The 26,077-nt window shown below is 35.8% G+C and overlaps 1 protein-coding gene across 3 annotated transcripts in view; it reads right to left on the bottom strand.

The window, feature by feature from the left end:
• Nucleotides 1-3,389: 3,389 nt before the first annotated feature.
• DIAPH3 (diaphanous related formin 3) overlaps nucleotides 3,390-26,077 on the bottom strand; it is a 210,095-nt gene continuing 187,407 nt past the window's right edge. For all 3 annotated transcript variants that reach the window (XM_017815368.1, XM_017815367.1, XM_017815369.1), the window contains one exon: nucleotides 3,390-6,030. In XM_017815368.1, coding sequence (XP_017670857.1) covers nucleotides 5,774-6,030 — 257 coding nt within the window. In that variant the 3' untranslated portion in view covers nucleotides 3,390-5,773. The remainder of the gene's footprint in view (nucleotides 6,031-26,077) is intronic.

Genomic DNA, 26,077 nt, shown 5'->3' on the forward strand with positions numbered 1-26,077 from the left:
CAAACCACTTTTTGTGGTTTTTTTTCCTCTACCTTAGTGGTTGTCTTTCAGGAGCAATGCTGATGGGCTGTGCTCCGAGATTCATTACCAAAGAGGTAGTGAATAAAATTGATGGGTCTTGCATTCTACTATCAAGGTGACTTGTTTGACTGAACTGCTTTGCTTTCGTATCCATTAGCAGAAAGTACCTTCGTTAGTAAAAAATTCGATCAACAGACTGCATAATTGCCATTTCTGTCTTACTTAATAGAAAGAGTCTTGTTGCACTGCATGTTTTCAACTATGTGCAACAACCTTCACACTGAAATGCAACAAATTAAACACAGTTTTACAAAAGCCTTTTTTTTTAATTAACAGTTGTAGAGTACAAAGTTTGTATGGCCTGCTTTGGACTGAAAATTTCAATTCAAGGTAGAACTATATATAACAAAGAAGCCAAAATAATTAAAGGATTAAAGCTCCTCCTATGCAGCTTGCATGCAGTCATCAGACTTGGAGAGTTGATACAACAGCTGTCTTTAGGAGGCATCAGGAATATGTGCACATTTTGCTGCTGTTTTGACACCTGAATGTTTTAGAAGACAGTCTTTTTTGTTATACTGAATGTGTGGCTCTAGAACTGTGGGGTCTTTTTATGGTGATCCCATGATTTGAGGCCATATTTGCTGGCCATGGTTCCTGTGTCTTTCCCCACAACCTAAAACACTGGGAGAGCAGACTGACATCTGCGCCACCTTTGCTGTGCCAGCCACAGCTGCAGCCAAGAGCAATATTGTCTGGCACAGCATTAGAGAGGTATGGCCACCATGTGTACTCCTGTCTCCTCATGCTCTTCCTTTAGCTATAAAAGTGAAGAGGAGTAGGGTTGATGCTTGGATTAAAGACGAAAATATTCTTGGGTTTTATGGGGCTCATATCAATCTCTGTCAGACTTTTTCTTCTTTTTATTCATTTAAGGGCTTTGAGAACTAACAGCTCAACAGCACTGCTATTCTGAGGATATTCTGATATATGTCTTTGAAAAGACAAGACACCTGTGGCGATACCAACTCTGGATCACCCACCATCATTTCCTTCATGACCTTTAAAGACATCAGATGAGACTAGTTTTTTTCCCCTTAGTTTCTTCATTCTGCACTGGATGCAATTTTAGGTCCCAGAAGTAAAATCAGGCAACACATTTATCAGCTCTGCTTCCCTGTCTCTGCACTTCTGTCTTTCCATAGTTTCTGTTTTCTGGCTAATGTAACACAGATTTAAAAATAGGGGTACATTATCCTCCAAAAATACACACAATTCTGGTATCAGCAGTGGAATAAGCTTATTTAGATAAAAGGAACAATTTTCTTTTGGTGGAGTAAAATATCTGACTCTGGGTTACATTCAAGTATTATGCCTCCTACAGTATATAGGGTTGTTGCATGCAAGTCATGTGTCTTTTTGGTAAGTTGACAGAAAATATTTCCCTTAATAATTCTTCAGTGTATGCCATTGCATGGATCACAAAAAGAAAAAGCTGCATTATGGAAGTAGAAGCACAGAGGGGTTTAAATGTACTCAGCTAATGTATGAAACTCTTTGGCTACCTCTGCAGCTGGCAGGAACAGAAAAATTGTATCTGGACCACCTCTTGTTTATTCTTCACTGGTGTCAGAGTGACCAGACTCCTTTATCAACCTGTTTTTACAGCCCTGATCTAAATACTATACTTCAGGCAAAACACCCAATAGTGCAATGAAGAAAGTGTATTTGGAAAGGAAGAAAATGTGCTTGCTTTATGTGTCAAAAAAATGTAAACCAAGTTCATTAGTTAGTGCTGTAGTTAATTTAATAGCTGATGGTAATTTCAGAATTTCTTACATATAGGAATCTTGGCATAAAATTGGACTGAAAATTGAAAAAATCTGCAATCTGCCTATTTTTTTTTTTCACAAACTAGACAAACAGTTCCTCAGACTCTTGAATGAAGTTATTTTTCTGCTGCAGTTCAGTTGTGTAAAACCCACACCTCACATTAAAAAAAATAGAAAATGGTATAGTAATGCTTTATTTTGTTCAGGAGAAAACAATGTTGTCATGTAATTGCTTTTTTGCTGAGCTCTTTCACTTGACCCTGGTTGCTTATTATAATGTTTTAGGTGCCATAGCTTAGGGTTTATTGACCCCTCCTTATTACCCATTTGTTTTATAGTTCCTGAGTATACTGTAAGGCTTGAAAAGATTAGTGTAAAAATTAAAATTTGGTCCTGTTCATTAGAAATGGATGTGGAAAAAGTGTTAGAGTAAATGTCTTCTTTTTCAGCTTGTATTATAAAAGCCTGAAGGGCTGCAGAACCTCAAGCCGCTCAGCATTAACTCGTGCAGTTCTGGAGGCTGTGATTTTGGATGGGCCAGGCTGAGGACTGATTGTATGAGGGAAAACAAGGAAAACTGTGTGTTGGACAAAAAATTGTTTGTAGAACTGCATTGGAGACATTTTTTCCTACCTGTGGTCTTTACAGTCTCCCAAGCAGTAGAGTTGCCATAATAATTGGGAACCACGAGTAAGTACAATTTTTTTCAGGTTGCTGGTCCATGCTTCTTTAACAAAGTGCCTGATTCAGAGCAGTATCATGTCTCATGCAAGCCACCACATCCTGATGGTGTTGTACTGTTTTGTAATAAAGTCACTACCATCACTTTGCCTTCTGGGTTTACACACACTAGTGTATGACCTACAGCCTGCAAGTCAGGTGTCAAGCTTAGCTTTCTGTGGCTTGAAGAGACCGACTGCAAACATTTCTATCATGCTAAGGTCAAAACAGAATATTATGTATGAATTTAGACCACCATCATGGTGTCTATATAAAGTAAAAGCTGATGTAGTAATCGAAATTCTTTTACTGAGTGAAAAGTCATCCAAAATGCACATGAAGAATCAAAAAGATGCATTAGACCTTTACAGTTGTACTGGTAAGAAAAGTTAAGGATGTTTGTGCCTTCTGTCTACTCCTCAGATAGGGAAGCAGCAGTGGAATGTGCCTTGCAAGGTTACCTCAAATGCTTTTATATGAACAATCACATTTGAAGAAATCAAGAAGCTCTTTTTGTAAGGATTTAATTTTCTGGTGTGAATTACAGAGAGTTTGGTACAGTATGTGAAACCTTTGTCCATATCTAGGCACAAGTGGTTTATAACTCAATCCTTCAGTTAAAGGAGCAGACATGATACTAAAAATGGCTAACTAAAAATGACCAGCATGCACCATTAAAGGTCTACCCAAGTATTTTGAGATTGAATTAACTTTTAAATTGAAAAAATGAATTTTTAAATTTTAATTAATTTATTCTATATAATTTACAAGCTAAGTTTTATATTTTAATAAAAACACGAAAGCATAGAAATAGAATACAGTCATGATACTTTCAAACTCATTTTTACCTGAACTCATTAGGGAATACAAGCATTTTTTCCTACCAAAAATGTCCTGTGTATTTCTTTGCATCTAAGGGAAATTAAAGAAAGATGATGAAAGAAAACTTACTGTGTACTTCAACTGGACCATGTACTTGAACTCTGAGTAGATCAAATTATGGTGGTACAAAGAACAGAAGGGGAAAAAATAGATACTGTATTTACATGGATTCTCAGAAGTTGTACAGCTTTTTGTTCTCCTTGTAATACAAAAGAAACTGCAAATTAACTTGATGGCTGCTTGAAAGGATTAATTCAGAAACACAAGGACTATAAGGACTAGAAGTCCTGGAATACATTTCTAGAAGCTTCTCAAACTGTAAAAGAAAAGTAGCTCAAGTTCTATAATTTTAAAGATAAATACTTATTTTAAAATCAGGAGATGCTAGGCTGCTAGTAGCATTTTGTTCATTGAAAAAATCAGTAGATAGTTTTGTAACTTTTCTTTGCTTGATCAACTCACAGTAGTGTCCTGAACTGTCAACTCTCTCTTGTGGACTATCACCCAGTAATTCAAATGAACAAGTTTAATGTTTATGAAAATGAATTTGTACTTCCGCCCGCACTTGGTAGGTCATCCTCCTAGTATTTCAGAGATGGCCCTCTACTCCTAGCCCTTTAATTTTAGCACGTCCTCAGCAACTGAAGAGATGGTTTACTTTTCTTCCCCTTGCACATGCCTTTGCTCTGTGTTTGAAGGATCTTTTTATTTAGTCAATCATATTGCACTTTGAAGATAGTCATTTTTACTGCACCCTGTAAACAGGGGTAGTAAGTCTTAATAGTGGAGGCACAGAAGACCTTAGTGGAACAACTATTAGTTGTTATCCACCAAAGACACATTTCAAGTTATCAAAAGTGTCTCTCTATGACAGCTGTGCCCACTGTTTGTTTGCAAGGGGAGCTGGAGAAATGGCTGAGGCCTTCTCTGAATCTTTGCAACTTCTGTTTATACCTCTCTTTTTTCAGCTAAGGCAGGAAATGTAATTAGTGTACAATGACAGTTAAAACTGCCTCAGAAACATGAGATTGATTCCCACGATGGCTGAAAAGTCCTCCATGCAGTATGTATAAACAGGCCCAGTTTTCGAGTTCTAATTAACTTTATTAATGTTTAGTGCAGGAAGTACAAAGGCAACTTAAGGATATAAAAAGCACTGGAGCATTGAAACACTGGTTTCATGTAACTGACTCTTATTGAAAGACATATTTTTCAGCATTTTGTAAAGAAAAATAGAGTAATTTAAAAGAAAGATATTAGATACTTAATACACTCTTATAATAAGGAAGCTTTAAATAATGGAGCAAAGATAGTAATAGTAGATTCCTATTTGGTAACATAGGTAGCAACTCTTTATGATGTGCAATTAATAAATATGATTGCGGACACGCAACAATGTACAATGACAGTGGGATAAAAGAGATGCAATTACATGCAAGACTCCTATTGTGCCAGCAAATAAGACTTAACAGGCTACTGGAAAATGAGTTTGTGAAAAACCAATCTTTTCCATTACATGTTCCTTTTATAGAAACATATCAACTCACATGTGAAAAGATAAAATATTACACTGGTAGATAACTGTGAAGACATTTTCCCCAACTACAGAGAGAATTGCAAAACCTTGCAATCACAGCAATTGTATATATTATTTTGATTTAATAATCATAACTAAGCTTAACAGCAGTGATATATTAAACACACAAAAAATATATTATTTGCATAGATTTTTTGTTTACTACCCATGGATTACCATTTGGTAAATACATACATATTATCCAGCAAGCTTTGGTGCTCTTTGATGAACTCAAGTTGGAATATGGCTGATTTATACTATACATTTTTGCTATTACTGTAATTGTAAAGGATACTGTAACGATACATTTAGGGTGCTGAAACCTCTTAAGTACAGGAATTATAGCAGAAAATATAAGAACACCTTTTCTGTTATTTACTGACCCTATTCCCAGGTGTGATGATTTAACAATATTTAAAATATTCCTATTTTGAGAAGCATTCAGATCAGGTGGTCAGCAGTCTGTCCACTAAAAGGATTGTACCTTGAAATAATTTAGTTTTACTTCTGATACTTTTCATATGCTTGCTATGTAAAAACACATAATAAAAAATCATCTTGCAGTTATGCGAAAATATAGTATTGTTTTGTACAGTCTTGCAAACAGTTTAGAAGTAGATCATTCATCCACAGAGAATTTAGGAACTCAGAAGTATGCAATGTCAATAATAGAAAATTACTGTATTTTTAAAGATGTAGACTATTATTTATAGGCTTTTATTTAATCTTTTATATGAGTATTCTACAGTGCTCGCAGTCTTGCCAAGAGAGCTTCTACTTCTGGAATGGCTTCTCCCTGAAAAGGAGATCCCATACGATCTGTTTTCTTTTCCTTGTTGCCTTCTCCGTGACAGTCTTCCTTTCTCCCAACAGCCTTGTTCCATGCCTTGGAACTTGTTTCCACATCATATGTAACTTCTTTGGTGACTGGGCTTCTTGTCAAGTTTAAACTGATACTGTGGTGTGAACACGGCTTCTCTAGTTGTTCTTTCTGGTTCTCTGCAGAAGATAAATCAAACAAACCTTGTTTCACTATTAAAATACTCAGTTTCAACATTTTGTAATATAAAAAGACCTCTTGATCAGACAAATTTTACATGCAGATGATGCACTAGAAGGAGTAATGATTGCCAAAGAGGCAAGAAAAAATATATTATCACTTCAAAAGCAGTAGGCTTGGTCCCTTGGAAGTGATACAGACTTTACATGACTTCATTAGATTAGCATCCATATTTCTTACAAAATCACAGATAGAGCTTGACAGGATCCTCCTTTCTTACTGGAGTCAAAGATAAAACAGAGTACCTAGCATCTCTCAGTGTCTTCCGAGGTTTTATCCGGTTAATTATATTTCCTACATATTTTTTTAATTGTTCAAATCTTAAAATGTATTAAAAAATCTATTTCAATTTAATTATCCATTGTAATAACTTTTCTTTCCTTTGTGAACTTTTAGACAGCTAAGTAATTTCAAGAAATTGCATAATTCACTACATTTTGGTAAATATCACTGGCATTGACTGTCACACAAAGTTGCACTCAGTTAATATCCAGGCAGGAGTTTTACAGGTTTGGCATGTATTAATAAACAGATTTCTTTCTTGTCATTCCCCACCCCCGCTTCCAAATCAAGTGACTGTTCTCCAAACCAGCACATGAGTGGTCCCTCTCATAGATCTCAAACTTTTTAAAAACAGGCCTACTCAATATTCATGTAACCTTGAGCAAGGCTTGAAAATGCCTTCAACACACTTGACATGACATTTAAAGTTTTTTGGTTATTCACTGAAAGATGTTCCATCATCCCAATAGTAATGACTTTGGAGCACAGGCAGTCACTCATGACAGTGTGTTTTATGTGAGTGCTGAAAATTCCTACCGAAAACAGCTTGTACATTAAAAGGCAGCTGCTGAAGATATTTACTGCACTGTCATTCCCTGACCAGGGGCTCTCAGTGATGGATGAGGATTTTACATACTTTCTTGGACAATCTCTGCAAATTTTGTAAGTACGATCACCTTTCGGAAAGTGAAGGAAAATAAATACCTCCTTTCTATTATCTTCTAAGTCAGATAAACAATTTCTAATTAAAATTTCATAAGACAAATTTTGCACTTAGCTGAAAAATGTAATTTTTTTTTACACTGTGGAAAATAACTTGACCTTGAATATGCAGCAGCACACATTTCAGTGTTCCTGAATCACAGGAAGCCAAAGACTTATTTATTAACACATATTTGTAATTACATATAATAAACCCATCATATATAATTAAAATATCCCTGTTATGTACACTCTTAAATATCTCATTCTACTTAAATGTTTATGCTTATTGATTCTGAACACACATTTGCAGGCTGATAAAAGCGTGCTACCTGTGTCAATATACAAACTACTAGCTGCACCATGGATCTTTCTCTTTACATTCAATCTAGGGGTAGCAGGAGAAATACTTGGTGCTTCAAAAATCAATACTTTTGTCTTAAGTAGAAGAAAACATATTGTCATGTGAGAGATTAAGTATAGCTGTTGGACTTTAAAAAAGGCAAAAAGAAATTAAGCACTGAAAGTAAGCTTCTCAAATATACCAACAACCAAATTTTAACTTCTTTGCAGTTCAGCAGTCTTCACCCCAAAATACTCACACATGAGGATCAACTAGGTGTGGTGAACTAGATCGAGTAACAAAAGTGGGGAACACTTATGAACTGAGGCCTCAAAGTAAAATCCAGCAGTAAAATTCCCCAGTTTCTCATAGTGTACGAGGGGCAGAGTAAGGCGCCTTAGAGTGAGATTTACGACAGCGAATAGTCTAAGCAGGGGACTGCTGCAAGTTAGCTATTAAGTAGTAGCTGTTGGGATCTATCCAAACTCTTTTACCACTTTGAAACTCTAACTGATTGAGGCTTGCACTTCAGTGTGTCCCATAAATTGCTGCCTACAATCTGGACTTGTTGCATGGGAATAGGACAGAGTAAAGCTGAGGACAGCTGTGCCTTTTTCTTTCCTTAAAACAACAGCAATCATGGTGATATTTTTGACTTTCTATGCATAGACTAAGGAGTGGAGCATTCAACTTGAATGACAAGTGTCTTTCCTTTCTGTCTGAAGGGTCCTGCAACAGTGAAAAATGGAAAGTGCCTGAAACGCTGCTTAGTTTATGTCAGTAGTCCTTGTTTCATCTCCTTTTCAGTGATGATGTCATGATTCACTAGGAAAATCACAAAGTCTCATGTTCTTAATACATGACACGTTATGCTAGTGATAAGCAGCACTTCCTAAATAATGAGAATGCTTTGGTCTCATACATGCTACAAATAATACTGAGCAGCTAGTGTCAATTAAAAAAAATAGTACTTGCACACACATATTTTATCTAAATCCAGTACTATCATCTCAAAGATGCTATTTCAGCTGCTTTCTGAATCATGTGGCACCTTTACCATGTATGTTCCTTCAATCAAGAAGAAACTTCTCTACACAGCATTGCTATGCTTAAGTGCAAGTCCAATATTAGCATAAGTGTAGGTAGGAGTTCCCTGCTTTGTAAATTGGCTGTTGTTAATGTCATTTAGAAACACTGAACTTTGCTAGTCCTGGCTCAGGAAACATACACATTTACCTACAGCCCTAGATTTCACTTTAGTTAATATGCACCTAAAGAATTAACTGCTGTAATACTTGAGGTATTACAACTACTGGTGGTATTCATCAAAGTGAAAGATCACTTCCCTTTAAATCAAATTGTAAAATTAGTTAGATACAAGCAAGGTAAAAAGTCTCACTAATTCCTCAGTTTTTTATTTTAATCCAGCAGGAATTAATTTGTGTTAAAACCAAGCTCTTAAACACTTTGTACTGCTTCACACACTGTTTCAAAACTTGCATGGATTGGTGATTGGGTACCTCATCCATTCCACTGTCCTGACTTGGGATTGTTATCACACCTCCCTCAAATCCTTCAACATGTATCTGTTGAGGTGGGTGTTTTAAAAAAGCCAATGCACTTTGCATGTGAATTTAGAACTACACAGCTGTAAGCTGCTGCAGGTTAGCATGCAACTGACCTCTACAACGGAAAAGCTGGACTTCCTGATAAAGAGTATAAAGTATATAGTTATTTACTTTTAAGAAGAGTCCAAAGTCAAGATTAACTGACAAAATAAACACAAGAATAAACAGCCATTAATATACTGATATTAGACATTAAAACCTTCGAATCATCAGAGTAATGAAGTTTCGGAATTCACACATATAGAATTGGGAGCAAGAAAACATAAGTCATAAGAAGAATTTGATCTGGTTCTGAAGACAGTATTTCATATGGCTGCCTAAACGGCAAGGAGATGGCTTAGTGACATTGGCCACCTACGTTTCTAGAACAAGGGAACACATAGAAAATCCACAAACCATATAGATATTAACAGACATCTGGTTTTAACTGTTATATCATAGACATACATAAATTTGTTTTGTGCTTGTGACAGTAAACTATATTCGAAACAAATTGCAGTATAAAAGTAATGTATCTACACACCTACATGCATTGGTTCAAATACACATTTAAAGAATTGAATATAACTAAAATTACAGAAGGTTAAATGAAAACTACTCATGGAAGGGCACTTCTGCATGAATTCTTGTTAAGAAGAAAGCTTACATTTCCGGAGATGCACTATTTGTCCACCTACTGTAGCAAGGTGTACCTTCCGGCAGTAGCAAGACAAAAAGAAATCAGTCATTAAAAATCACCAGATAAAGACAGAGCTTATTAATTTGCTGTATATACTGGAAGCAGTTGAGACAAGTTTCTACTATTTGGTCACTTTTAACAATTGAAATTTGCCATTTGTTATATCAAAACAATCACTATGCAGATTAAAAAAAAGCAAAATTTTTGAATTCAGGATTAAGTTTTCTAAACACTGGGGTGATAAGACATTTACCCATAATAGTTTTGACTTTACTGCTGGTGAATGCTTTCAGGCATGGGTTAGGCAGAAATCACATTGTACACTACCAAAGTCTCAGTGTCCAGATTTCATGACATTTAAATAATTTCTTTTCCTTTGTTCAATATCAAACCCTTGTGGGTCCTCCAGTCCTATTAAAATTCATTTTGTGCAGATATTAATTTCTTTAACATTGCTGTTAATAAAAACATTTTAAAACCATATTCACATAACTTAGATCCAAATAGTTACTATTATCTAGATACAAGTTTTTTAACAGCAATGCTTAGGAAATTTAGTTGACACAAAATTTTGCTTAATATAACTTTCCATAGTTTATAAGCAGTATCCTAACATAGAATAACTTATAACAATATGCTTACAATCTATTAAAGGCTACATACTTCATATTCAGAAAAAGGAAATAGTGCACCAGCATGTAAACAACAAATACCAGTAATATGAGACCTGCCTGCTGTGAACCTGGGGAATGAAAATATGATCAATTGAAGATTTTTAAATCCTGCATAATAGTGTTATATATTACCTTTAATAAATAACAAAAATGATTGCAAGAGACTCACTAAAGTTGAGATAGATTTTTTAAAATAACTAATAAATATTTAAAATTAAAAAGGACGTTGAAAGACTTTATTTCATTGCATAGTTTCTCAATAAAAGGATATAAAAGGATATATTTCGTTTTTATGTAAATACTTGTACGCTGATTGAAAAATAAACTTGTAAATACAATAAGAAGAACTGCATTATGTGGCATTATATGCCTGTATTACTGCCATACATCTCAATGTAGGGCATAACAAAATTGTAACATAAGAAAGAACAATTGCAGTTACAACCTCATTACATCCTTTACCAAGTTAACAGTGAAAAATGCTCAAAAACCAAGTGGAATATTTCTGATCTCTCTGACTTGTGCTCCACATACTACATCATATTCCTGAAGCTATGTGTATGCCAAGATTTTCTAAAGCCCACCCATACAAACATTACCTACAATGCAAATTGTTTTTACATTTTATGACTTGGCTGTCCTAGACTCTGAATGCTCCCGTGCCAAATGGCTTTGGCTTGGAAAAAGTAAGAGCCCTAGCTATAACTCTTACCATTGTCTTCCTAGTGTGGTGTCATAGTTTGTTTCCGTGTCCCTGATGCATGGAACTGAAACTCAAGGAAAAGCAACACCATGCTGATGATGTGCTCATGTATTTTCTCAGCAAAACATCAGGGGAAAAGGAGTATGCATTTTTGACAGCATGCCATGTACTCATTCTGAATGCAGCTGTATAGCATTCCTACAAGCTGGAATGCTTTCAGCAGTCCAGCCTCTGTCAGGAAGTCCTGCCCATTTCCCACAAATTACATTGGCCACGTCATCATGCATGTCCCAATGCAACCTTAACAAGTGAAGTGTATTTAGACAATGGTCATGTACCATGGACCTTGTGAGGATATTCTCCATCTAAATAAACAGCAGCCCTTGAGAAGTCAATCTGGAAATGTTTCTAAAGGGTTTCCTTGATGATACCAAAGTATAAAGCATCCCTATTTGCTGAAGGTATGAGGAAAATAGTTTCTAAGCATGAACTACTTTTTTGATATAAATGGGCAATACTGGCTAATGTTTCAAATGGTGGACATTTTCTTCGGTAGACCTTATTTTGAAAGGCTGAGTATGACCACTGCTGGCAGACACTTCAAGGACCTCTGTTTTAAGTTCAGGACAAGGTGGAGATTCTGAATTCCCACTTCAGTTGCATGTAGCTTCAGCTCCAAACTAAATAGCTGTATTGAGTGTAGGTAGCAAAGTTTTGGTAGCAGGGGAACTGCAGGAGTGGCCTCAGCGAGAAGAGACCATGATTGCCCTGTGTGGACACAGCTGGTTCCAGATGGCTCCAATGTACCCACCAACAGGCTGAGCCTGTCATTCCTCTGTGCCATTAGTTGTCTCAATGACAGGATCTGCAGTGATAATTAAGGGGTAGGACACGGTGAAGCCAAGCCTGAGAAAGTAGGAAGACTGTGTTTTGATTATTCTGTTTGTTTGGCTGTTGTTTTCCAACACAAAATCAGCAGTGTGTATATAAACTGGCAATGAATTAATTTGTTCCACGTCAAGACTGTTTTGTTGAGTAACTGCTGAGTGATCTCCCTCTCTTTATCTTGACCCATGAGATTTCCTGCTTCCTAATCTCTTCCCCATCCATCCCCACCAAAGTGGGACCAAATGAGCAACTGGGTGGGAGGTTGGCTGCCACCCAAGACCAACCCATCAGAACAGCTTAGAGATAAGATGACTCCATCTCTTAGCATTCCTATTTCAAATAGTCCATTAAAAAGCCTCACCAATTCTCAAAAATGTCATTTTGAACTTCCAGATTCCAAACTCTTGGCCAAATCTGCCTTACCACTCAGAACCAGAGTTTAGACATAATATGAAAGGCTGCTATAGCTAGAAGGTCCATTTCTATTACATAACATCACTCATAAAAAATGTGATAGCTCCTTGCTGTATACTATAACGGAAAATACTTTAAATACTTTTTATTGGTTTCTTATTTTTCCAACGATTCCTCTGATTGACAAGCATAGGGTTGAAGAATGTCCCTGGTTAAAGGAGTGCTCTGTATTGTTACAACTTAGTTTGAACCAGCAGGTCCAGCCTTAATACCTAAAGGAGTGGGAGTTGTACATGAAAGATCTTTGCTTGATAAGTAATTTCTTACACCCTGGTATTTCATACTAAATGCTCACAACTTTACTAATCTTAAGCAGACAATAATTCATGAGGCATTAAAAAGTGTTACTGATATTTGGAACAATTTTTTTAAAATATGCACATTTCATTTAATAGTTGCTGCTGTTCTTGAGTGTTACATTAAAAAGGCGTGAAACACAAGGAATAAACACTATGAGCAAGCTCAATTTAGATGAGACAAAGTTTTCAGAAACACTGAATATAGGGTTTTTATGTTCATTTCAAAGGCAAGAATAGAGTATGTCAGCACTAAGTGTGGCTAATATGGAGGATTTATAGATACTAAATTTCAAAGAAAATCAATTACAAACTCTGAGCAAATTAATTTCTTATGAGAGGAATTATGCTGGACCAGCTCCCTTTCACTTGGCCCTAAAGCAAAGCCTTTAAAAATTCTTTTAATCCCTTACCTACCTACACTTTCTCAAAGACTACTTCAAGTTCCTGCTAATCACTCCATTCAAATTTTTACCTATATTTTCCAAAGGTAGTTTGCATTTGCATTGAGTTGGGACCAATTTCTCTGTTTAAACTAATATATTCTCACCTGTGATAAGGCAAAGACTTTTTTTTACAAGAAATGCAACTTTAACTTACTGACATTTTAATGAATGTCGAGTGCCTGTCAAGATGATAAGAGAACAAGAGTGTGGATCAAGCTGCTGGCAGAAATCACCCAAGCTTTTTATGTATATGAGAGAAGAAACCTCTGAAAGTGTCTGAGGACAGACTTAAGAGTTTGACATCCTTCCTATTTCACCCTGAATTATGGTGGATCTTTGTGTCTTTTCACGCATTTTTCCCCAAATGAAGGCTCATTTGTGAATTTTTAGGAAACTGCAAATGAAAATTTCCAAAATAAAAATCTACTTTATGGTCATTATCGACTTTTAGAGCACATGGTTTTAATCATTCTTGAAAAACTAAATTCCAAGTCTCTTAATCTCGAAATGGGTAAATCATATGGCAGAGCTTTAGTATTAATAGTTCATAAATTAACATTCTTATTATGTCACGATGAAGGGGGTAAAAAGGTAAATATTGATCTACATGAATACAGCAGAAGTCTTCAGGAAGTGGGCAGAAACATCACACAGCCTAGGTGTTTATGGGATTTCTCCCAGGGTAAAAATAGAATAAATAACAATATTTGCTTTTCTTCAAGTCAAGAAATACCCAGGAAATGACAATAATAAAACTAGAAGTTAACATATTTAGACTATTTTAAATTCCTGAAATGTGGTTCGTTACTTGCTTTTTTTTGTTCACAAGTATATTGTAGCTTGCATTGCAAATCGTCTTTAGAGTTAACTGTCAAAAATGATGGCTGTATAAGTTAGTGATCTGTGACAAGATAACATAGAGATCCATAGTCTAAAGCTACCCTCTATTTGGCTGATGATAATTAACGTAGTTTCCACATACTAAACTGCCACTGATGCCTTTGAGCAGTAGATACATTTAGTCTCCAAACCTGTCTGCACAGCATCTACCTGTACATGAATATTAGTTTCAAGGTGCACTTTGATAAAGAACTTCAGGAATAAGCATAAAGACTGCTGCCATCAAAGGAAAGCCGCTAGCAGTTGCAATGCGGAATGATAAGTAATATGCTGATGAAAATTACTGAAATGGAAAAGAACCATACAATTTTGTCTTCTTTTACCAACTGTTGTGGAAAAACACAGTAGGAAGCCTCCTACCTCTGGAAAATAAACCCCCAACAAACCCAAACAACAAAGCAAGTCTAAAAGACTGATTTTGTACCTACGAGATTCTACTCACTGCAGCTCTAAATAGAGTTGTTGCTTTTGTTTAGTATTTACTATTTAGCATACACATTAAAAAAACCAAAGCAAAACAAAAAAAAACCCAAAAAAACCCCACCAAAACTATGCCCCATCACTGAAAGTGCTCAAGGCCAGTCTAGTGAGAGGTGTCTGTGCCCATGGTGGGGTATTGGAACTAGATGATCTTTAAGGCCTCCTCCAACCCAAACCATTCTGTGATTCTTTGTGTCTATGTCTAGTAATTGCCATAAAAGCTTAACATGAAATTATTTCTTATCCACTACTTTTGATATCAAATGTTTACAAGCTACTCCCTAACTATTCTAGTGACTGCTACAAAACCAAACAATTTTTAGTTCTTATTTTTATCCCAAACTTCCATTCCCAGGCTTTTATCAGCAATCAGAGTATTGGTAAGTTGCATTGCTTGAAGTTACAGTACAAATATTTTGTAGTGTCAGATCAAATCAATGGGAAAAACTTTCTTTCTCTCATCATCCGCTGCTCTTCTCTCCTAAGGAATCAAACTGCTTCTAAGCAAAAGGAGGCTTTAGAGACTCTTGGAAATATTTTTGGGAACAGCATAAAGAAGAAAGGCTAGAGCTGATAGTAAATTAGGTGGGTGTTAGTTTTAATAGTTGAGTAGAAACATAATTTCCTCATGTTCCTGTAACAGGTACAGGACAAATATCCTGGGGCAGTTCTTGCCCATGCAGGTCACAGTCACAGTGGGCTGTCATTCACTATTATTCAAAAGACTGCAAGAATAGCATATGGCTCTCAGGCTTCTCTCATTTTAAAACATTTTTAAAACAAGTCTCTGGAATGAAGAGCAACAGAGAGCATTGCATGCTGTTAATGCGATGACAGGGAAGAGTGTAGTGATTTACTAACCTGGAAAAGTATTTATGAAAACTCCAAATTCTAATCAGTGCTTCTTCATAGCATGGGTGCTTCTCAACAGGGTGGAAGCAGACCTGACTCTGAAGTTTAACTTGTGTAAACTAACATCCAAGATTGCTTTCATGAATACAGTGGATGGAAATGGAATAAAGCTGAATCATCTTAGTTCATGTAACTTTCACATTATCATTATGGTCCTTTTTTTCCTCTGACAAAGCTCTGCAGAAAACAGTCAAAAGCATGCTAGCTCTGCAGAAAACAGTCAAAAGCATGCTACCCAGGAGACTGAAACTGTGTAGCAGGAAATAGTACATATTCAAGAAGATCCTTATACAAAGCTAAATATTGAGAAATAAAGGCAGAGGAAAAGTGATTAATCTTTCCTTGCTCTACAAGATTGCCATATATATTCTTTTGACAATTCTTCTCTCTCTCTTAATATGATGATCTAATTAATGCTATGTGCTTTTACTTAATTATTTCCTCTCTTTGGTATGGACAGTAATTGGGCCTTGCTCATGTGTGGAGAGACTTGGGATGTAGAAAAATGTTTCTACTCCATACATGTGAGACATTGAAATGGTTTATGGCTTAAACACTGTTAAAATCACTGAAGGACTTTTGTCCACTGTAGCAAACTGTGCAAGAAGTAACTGCTCACCGAGCCCCTCCCTGAATATGCCTACTAATTTGGACTGTGGCGGGAACTAAGAGAAGATAAAGGTGGCACTATTGTCCATTTATCCCAGGAGAAGAATGTATCCACAAGTGTGAAAGAATGGAATGCTAATGGCTCAAACAATCAAGATGCTGATAATGTGCAAAGTAACAGCCCAGGTGCTGAGGGCGTGCAGATTTGACACCTCAAACTACAAGCTGAGTGTTGGACAAGATAAAGAAAGAGGCAAATCCTGCAAGGTGTGACAGTGTTTCTTTGTCCTTACACAAATGACTTAGTTTCAATAATCCCCACCCCCTCTCCCAGGGAAGTATCAGAACAATTCACATGTAGCCTGAAGATATTAATCTCTCCTGATGGGCAACGATCTCAACTGTGCTGACATAACAGGCAGCTGTAACATCTTAGAAGGTGTCTCCTGAAATGTCCTGTGATCCAGTATTACAACATCCAGTGTAAAACTTCCCGCCCCAAGGGAGGTATCAGGGGCATTCCCACCTGGACTAAGCATAATAAAACCCACCCTTGGGCTTTGCTCACTACACGGGACTTTTCTTACCACTCTGGGCTTTGTGGACTTCACTCAACACACACGGGCTTTTTCCCTCCCCTCGGGACTTCCCTCACTGGCACGGTCTTCCCTCGTGGCCCACCCTCCATGCAACACCTGGGCTTCTTCCCTCACACGCATGGGCTTCTCCCCTCACTATACTGATTCCTTCCCTCACCACCACATGGGACTTCCCTCACCATCACAGGCTTTTTCCCTCACCACCCCGGGCTTCCCTCAATGGATCCAGACTGCAACCATCACTCTGACAAGACTAGAACTTTCACCACTGAGAAGAACACAAGAGGAGGATCAACAGGATGCCATCAAAACCTATGGAGTGGTGACATTTTTAATACTTAATCTGTCTTTCTGTCACTCTCTTTCTCTCCCCCTTTGTCTCTTTTTCTTATTTCTTTCTATCTATGTCTCTCCACCTCACATTTACTATTAAATAAAAATCCGTATTATTGACTTTGGCATATGCTCTTGTTGGCACCTTAATTCAAGCAGAGGCATCTCTACAATAATTTTAAAGAACCTGATCACAGCAGCACATGATCCAGCCATTCATGTATTTGACACAACTGCACTTTGCAACACACCTTTGCACTTACAGAAAAAACCTCTTTCTCATGGAGGAACTTGAAGAGAAAATTTTACATAGAAGATGAAAAAATGAGACTGAGAACCTGAACCCTTTACACTCACTAAGAAAACAAGGCAGAAGGCAGTAAGACCTCCTAAGCCACTGAAATAGAGGATTTGTAACCACAGACTTGTTTTTCCTTTGTCTGTTTTGACTTATGAAGCAGTCTTGCAAATGTGTTTAGCTCAAAAGGTGATATTAAAAACAAACGGTTCGAGATCATCATGGTATATTAATTATGCAAAAGAATCCAAACTGAATTTAATAAGAAACAGGAGACTTCAAACAGGAAAAATTGTTTCTTGTTTGGTGGGTTTTTTGGGGTTGTTTTGGGTTTGTTTTTTTTTAATGGAGACAGTTAAAAAAACATTTATGGTAATGCCAGAGCATCTGCTGATTACCGTCAAAGCTGCAGGATGCTAGCATTAAATCACTGAACCATCTTGACAGTTTCTGGGTACTTGAATTTCATTCTAATAATAAACTGCTGTGAAATTTACACAAATTGGAAAATTAGCCAGAAAATGTTTACAAAGAATATAGGTAAGAATAAATAAAGCAGATATCAAATTGATTTGCATCTGAAAAAACAGATCTAAAATACATGTTTGGCACTCAGATATTTCAGAGCTGCATATAATTGGTAAATCTCTAAGAAAGACTAAGCACTTTAAAAATAGAATATGATTTTATCATTCATTTCCTAATGATTTTGACCTATCATTTTTTTGTTTAGAATTGCTAGCATGCTTGTTTATTTAACGTAAACGCAAATTAGCCATTTGAAGGTGGCCTGCAACATTTAAAATCAATTTCTAATTCCTGACACCTGAGGATTCCACACAGAACAATATACTTCATTGTAAAACTTTAATTGATGCATCTATGTGCTGCAGAGAGTGATTACTGGAATAATAAGTACGAGAGTGTGTTCTGGTTGCTAAGCCCAAGAAACGAGGTAACAATGAATCAAGGTGCGATGACGGGATAATTATTCTATGCGCTGTCATGTCGAAGGACTCTCAGAACATTGACCTGCACATGATCACACATCAGAAGATTGCCCGAGGGATAATTAAAATAATAATACACAAAACCAGTCAGTCACAAAGTGAAAAACACATGCTTAACTTACTTCTCTGAAGCAAGCATGGTCAAATGCATTCTAATGTTAAATGCAAATGCTTGAAATGTAAGAATTCAGAGAATAACACTTTACAGCAAAGACCACTGAAGTCTACCTGAATTAGCATGAATGCTTTTCTTTCTTCAGTTACTCTGGGCATTCAAGTAAATATTATTCACACTATGACACATTAAAGCATAAAAACTGTGAAGTGACTTTTTGAAGGCAGTAGGAAAAAATGTAATCCTTTTAAAATGTGTTTAAGGTTGGAATGCAACACATTCAAAAAGAATTACTGTGGTGGTGGTTTGACTGGGCAAACATCCATCCAGCCTCTTGCTTGATCCTCTTTATTTCATAGGGCGAGGAGAAAATAGAAGGTGAGAAGACTCATGAATAGAGATAATCACAGTTTAATACAGCAAAAGCAGTGTGTGCTAACAAAGCAAAATAAGGAGTTGATTAATTTCCTTGGCAGGCAGATGTCCAGCCACTTCCTGAAAAGCTTCAGTTGCTTGTGAAGACAAATACCATAACCATAAACATTCCCCCTCTTTCCTCCTTCCCTGAGATTTTATTTCCGAGCATGGCATCATATGATTGAGTATTAGTCTGGGTCAGCTGTGCTGGTTATTTCCCCTCCCAATCTCTTGCCCACTCTGGGCCTCCTGCCTCTGTGTGTTTTGGGGATGGAGAGAGAGAAAGCCTTGACATCGTGCAAGCACAGCTCAGCAATAGCCAAAACACTGGTACGGTGTCATCATCACAGTCACTAATTCAAAGTACAGCAGCTTAAGGGCTACTATGGAGAACGTAAAGGCCACCCCAGGCACACCTAGTAAAACTGCAGATAGTAACAACTCTGTACTCACTCAGCTGCCATTATGTATCTGAATTTGATGGAAACTTCACATGACAGATTTCAGACTTCAAAGGCAGACTTTAACACAATTTTATTTTTTTCTCTTTAGGCTTTTTTTGTTTACTGTATGTTTATACTGGCATACATCCCACTACAAGCCTAGGCTTTAGCTCCAAGCCCATACCATATGATCACATCTGAGCAATGTATTGTACATTTCCTTCTCACACGTGAAAGTGCAGACATGTTTCACTGCCTTTAAACCAGCCATTGCCAGTCTTGTTCATGGCACAAATGTTCTTTGCACTCTGTGCTCTTCAGCCTGCTTTTGATGTGACCTTTGCCAATTGCATGAAACCACTGATGGTTACTACTTTGCAGCTGTACTGGCTATAGGTGCCAACTTGATGCAGACAAAAAACAAACAAACCATAAAAAAATCTATTTCCAGAAGCAAGCTAGTCCAAGATGGAAATCACCTGAGAAATAAATTCAGAGATCTCCTCACTTTCCCCTCTGTTAATCCATATGTAACTGAAGAAACTAGAACACAGCCAGAAGTTCTGTAGATACTCTTCAAAAATTTAAGACCACTCAAAATACGTGAAAAGATTTTTTTGGAACCCAAGGTAAGCATACAGTTTTATGTGTGCATAAATTCATTCAGATTAGGATGCCTATAGGTTACTCCCATGTGTACTGGTACCATAATCACATGGTTCTAATAAGGAAAATTCTCTTTCTCCCACTATATTCTAAAGAGATGATAAAAACACCTTTTAGGAAACAGAATACACATAATAATTATTATAATGACACTTCTTTCTAGAACAAATATGTTCTGTAAAGTCATTGCTAGGTCATCAATTAAGTTACTCACTCATAGTAAATACACTGGAGTTATATTCTCAAATCTTTTCTAGCACCTTCATTAGTGCTCATCTCAAGAGTAATGCTGCACCCAAATAGCTTTAAATGCTAAGGAGGAAAACAAATGCTATTGGAAAATCTCCCAGTGTTCAGCAGCTCACGGTGATCTAAGAAAAATTTATTAAAATGCAAATTTCAAGCATGATACTATTAATTTCAAAGTAACATCCTATGGAAGAAATATAATTTCCACTTTTGTGTAATAAAATAATACCACTTACAAGTGGTATTATTATGTAGATTCTCAGCATTAGCCAGTAGTGTTAAGAATAGCAATTCAGCAGGCTCCAAAGATATTTGTAGAAATTTTGCAGAAAAATAGTAGGCCGGATATTTACATATTTTTACTTCAGGAACATCTTCACTGAGGAAAGAGAGTGGGAAAGGCAGAATATCCTCTAAGAATTCAGCTATGGCATTTGAGATTTTATCTGACATCCTTTAAAAATGTTTGCTTTTTCTGAGCTTACTAACCACACAGATTTTTTTCTAGAAGCTTAGAATCAGGACAGTTTCAATAAGGTGAAGCAGATGTATAAATTTATAACTCTTTGGTTATGTAACACCAAAAAGTTTAATTACATTTGTGTAGATGCATTTCCCTTTTCTTTAAACTAGTTTTGTGGTAATGAATATTCTAAAATATTCTCAGTTACATTTCAAACAAGAAACTACAACTTTAACTGGGCTTATTATAACTACAACTATGAAATAAATATAATTTGTTGACTACAGACACATGTATTGCAGCTACATAAACAAAACTGTGGTTGCAACCTTTCTTCTCTGTTGTATAAAATTATTTGTAACAAGAGCATGCTTAGCCCTGTGCATCCTTGTGCCTGACTAAAGGCCCTTGATCCCAATGTGAAATTAACTGGACGGAATTACTTTGTGCTGGTTGCCTCAGGCTCCCTTCACAGCCAAAAAGGAAAACCAATCACTTCTAAACTGCGCTTCATTTAACCCTAATGTAGAAACTTTAAACAGGTAAAGAGTCTGCACTGAAGATATCTGAAGGTAACTTCTGTATCTGGAAGTTTCACACTTTTGACTGCAGCAAAGTGTGCATAAAAGGTGTATTTCCTAGTCTGGACAGAGATAATGGATTGTTGTGATCATACCTTCACTATAAGGGAGGACAGGGCGCAGATTTAGTGATTCTAGGGCCTGATAAACCATTATGAGTATCCATTTTACGACTTCTTTAACTCAAGCTATAGAATTTCACAAAGTTTTTTCTGGCTACATAAAGAATATAGTTAAATTATATTCTGGTTGTTACAGTGAACAGTTTGGATATAAACAGGGGAACTCTGTTTTGTATGCAATATGCTGACATGAACTCTAGATGTGAAAGTTGCCATTATTAAGTACTTGTTCAGTCATTTTTTCCTTTTAAAAAATCCTTCATGTTCACTAACCTTTATCTTAAGTAGACACAGATCTTATGATTAAGGTCTTTTCTCTTACAGATTTGTGATACCCAAACTTTTGTGTAGCTTTGCAAGTTTCTGACAAGCTTGAAACATATTCTGGATTTACAATCAGCCTATAAAATAAATGATTCCTACTTCTGAAATGGTATATGCAATCTTACCTTTCATGTGAAAATCTTCACTGCTGTAACTGAAATTGGCTTAGATTTAGTCCTGGCCATGCAAAACTTATAAACTCCAGTAGTGTACACTTAAACTTAAGAAACTCACATCCACAGAGGACTAAGTGTTTAAGTTCAGTCTTTACAGATGATGCTTTGAATGCCAGGACAACTCTGTGATTGTTAAGATGTTAGTTCTGCGTGTATGAATTTTTGTTAGGATAGTTAATTATTAGGTAAAAGAATTAAAGGAAAAGTTATTTGAGTCCCACGAAAATACTTTATGAACTCTTTCAAAAAACAAAACAAAAAACCCAAAACAACAACAAAAATCCCATATCACTTCTTTTGCAGAGTATGCACCAAATAAAAAAAGAAAGGGATAAAAATACTATGCAGTGATAAAAACTATAACAGCACCTAATTTAATTCATATAGTCTCATTGCCATTCAAAATAAGCAGTAGACAAAATATTTTCATTGATTCTTATCATATTTTACACATATATTAAGTATTAAGTTTATTCCATAAAAATAAAGAACTAGTAAAGACAAGCATTAAGGTTTCAACATGGGAAAGACAACAACAACAACAACAACAACAAAAATAATAATAATACTAACACACAAAGATGTTTTTGGTATGAAACAAACACATGCAGTTCCTTAGGATGCAATTTTTTGAAAAGACTATTTTCATCAGTCTTTTCACTACATTTAACAGACTCTAACATATCATTCATTCAGAAACAAATCCAAATGACCTATGCCTATCAGAATTAAAACAGAAATGCCATTTTCCTCATTAGATTATGCACAGCTCCATATTCCTTCATGCACATAGGAAGGACTGTGATACACAAAGATCTAGTAGAAATGTATTTTAAATTTGGTGACACCTCATTTACAGGAAAATCTATCTGTGGGCAGCTGAGGTTGTTTTGTACTGTACTAATTACACAAAATACAGAATTTTTGAGAGTTATATTAAGTGTGGGATGTCTAGACAACATGAGCCAGTAGTGCTGTATTTCACTATAATGAAATCATTGTAGAGCATGGTAGTCCTGGTGCAGAATCATTATACCTGACTCTGCAGAACAATAATGGCAAAGAGATTGCACTGTCAAGGGACTAGTCAAGGGAAAAGGCAATCTTCAGAGCACAATTAAAAGCACATACTTTAGGTATCTCTTGGCTTCTTTCGATTAGAGAGAGAGCCTAGCTTAGATTAGTTTTAAATAAATAGTGAGGGCAATCAAAACAGATCCCATGTAATTAAGCAGAATATATCTACATCTGATCATAAACTTTATTTACCTGCTTTACATGTATCTAAACATGTCCAAGAACTGCCAGCTTTGAATCATAACTTCTGACCAGTAGTTTCTAAAAAAATTTTTTTTTCCAAATAGAAGTGGTGTAAGTTGGAAAGAGAAGTGGGCTGAAGTACATAAACAGAGTATATGAGAGACAGACACCTGTAAGAGTAGCACTGTGGACACCTGGCTGTGGACACCTATAGAGGGTGCACTGACATGACTGCCCAGCCAGAAAGACAGGTAAATCTTGGACTGAGAGTCCTCACCTGCCTTGGGAAGACAATTCTGCTATTCAATGAGAACAGTGATTCTTGCCTGCTTTAGAGGGGATGTGACCATCATTACGAGGAGACTGTACTTCTTGTCTCAGTTCTGTAACAATAGTGTAGTTTCAACTGTAATTCTTTCTTGAGGATTTCATTATAAACCAGGTCCTAATGAGAGGATAGCTTGCTTTCTAACCCTGGGACCTTCACCAGTTCTAGTTTCAACCAACTGCTTTCCTTTTTAGTTTCACTTGCTTTTAAATGGCATTTAAGATTTCTTTAAAGACAGATTAGTAAGATAATGATAAGTAAGTATCATTAGTAAGCTAATGATAACAAAATTACTGTGAGATATAGGTAATTTTATCAATTTATATAAAGCATTCATTATATATGATTCTGCATTAGATGATAAAGAATCCACTTATGATGGATGAAAGAATTTTAGAAAAACATTTTCAGGTCCACCTAAGAGCATGTAGGGAAAGGAAGGATAGTGTATGCCAGGATAACCAAATTTATGATTATAAAGTCTAGGGCTCAGAACAGCACTTCAATTTTGTGCAGACTTATTTGACTTGGAGACATGAAATCCACTAAAGAGGAGTATTTAACAATAGCATGTTACAATACAGTAGGGTGCTAGGTCCAATTTAAGAAACCAGTTATTCACCTGTGCTTTCTAGGTTTAAAAAAAAAACGGTAGAAAAATATAAATTAGGAAATCACACTATAATAAAATGAACTCTATGATGTGTATTTTTTACCAATGATTGTTTCTCTTTAATCTCATTAAATGTCCTTTATTATTACCAGATCATAAGGGTTTTTTTATTAGATTGTAGTAATATAAATCTAGATATAGCACTGGTTAAGTATTTTATCCTCAAAACCATTTATTACATTTTCTTGCTGTATCTACAAAAATATAAATAATATAAAATATAGCTATTACAGGGTAAAGCAGAATGTTTACTAATGTGAAATCACCATTCCTGAGACTGTTTTTATTTAAATGTAAATATTTGAAGGGTAGAAGCTACAATTATACATGGGTTATCAAACAAAATATATGATCTTTGTAGAGAAAACCACTAGCTTTTTCAGACAAAATTTGAAGTCTTTTTTTAGTGAAGTCTTTGTGTAAAATGTTTCATTGAGTAATTGCCATAACATTTTCCAAAACAACAATGAAATGCAACAGCTCATAAAAGATAAATGTCACATTTCACTCTTACAATTTGGAGGAAATTGTATTTTTGTCTTTGTAACTGCTTTAGTTTACTAACAGGTTTTACTCCCATGAATATGAAGCATTACTTTCGTCCTCATTTGAAAATTTGGCCTTCAATGTTTAATACTCCATGTGTGATAAGTCAGAACTCAAATATACAGTATCGTCCCTTTTACAACAGAGAAGGATTATTTTATAGTATCATGCCGAACATGACTACGGTAGCTGTACCACAGTGCATTGTAGCCAGAATTTTCTAATAAAAGCAGTTGAGTAGTAGGAGAGAAAATGTCCTTATTTAAGACTATAAGGAATACCTAAAGAGACAGCAGAAATTAAAAAGATATGCACTAGTTCACCTTTTAGAAACAGGCATTAGGAAATACCTAGTGACCAGTGTTAATTAAAGACATTAGACATCTTCTGGAGAAATGAAAAAAATGCAAAACTCACACCTCTTTGCATGATAGTGTATATGAAGAATCTTCAAGTCTTTGAAGATCGATTTTCAGCACACTGGCCATGAATTAGTTTACTGTAATTATCACTTTGCTACCTAATGACTTCCTTCTTGGGAAACCAGTATTCTTCTCATTTTCACTGCATTTATTGCTTTTAAATAGTTGTAAGAAAACATAATTTTCCAAAATAAACAAAACGATGCATAACTACTTTCTTTCTTCTCCCCCAAAAAAACAGTAATGTTGTTTAAATAACTGCTCATTTAAAAATACCTGATTTTTATATAAATCTATCTATCTATCAGCTGATTTCAGTTAAAAGAAACATCAGACACTTATTAATGGTGCATTGCTAAAATATTAAAATAGAGGTAGTTTAAAATCCTGTCACTTGATGCAGTTACTGTTTCACAAGGGAAGCAGTAATTTCTTGTAGAGTGACATGTTTCCTTATGTCACAGCTATTCTTCCTTTACAAAAGCTGTTACTTTGATGGGGAGGACAAATTCCTGCCATCTATTACTATGCAGTCCATTACAATGGGTTCATTCATATTTATAATACAATCTGTGATGTTGATGCAATCGCTTTAGACTTCATTGTTATTTCAGACAAATCCATAACAGAGAAAAAGGCAGGCTGTTGACAGGAGTTAATGTGGGTTTTACTCTGTTTACAATTGCTTTCTAATCTACTAAATGGCTGTGAAAATTGATGCACTGTTAGAAGTGCTTTTATACACTACTACAGATAAAGGGTTGTTATACTGCAGTAATCTCTACAATGCTAAATTGAATTTTAGACAGCCTTTTTTTTCGTTTTTGCAATTTTTTCGTTTTTGCAATTTGAAACAGAGTAGGCTGCTGCATTTACAGTAAGCTTAATTCCATCAATGCAAAGAATTTTTCCATCTTTATTAATTGAGATGCCTATTATTGAGAT

This window comes from Lepidothrix coronata, unplaced genomic scaffold, assembly GCF_001604755.1.
Source record: "Lepidothrix coronata isolate B3197 unplaced genomic scaffold, Lepidothrix_coronata-1.0 Scaffold50, whole genome shotgun sequence".
NCBI lineage: Eukaryota > Metazoa > Chordata > Aves > Passeriformes > Pipridae > Lepidothrix > Lepidothrix coronata.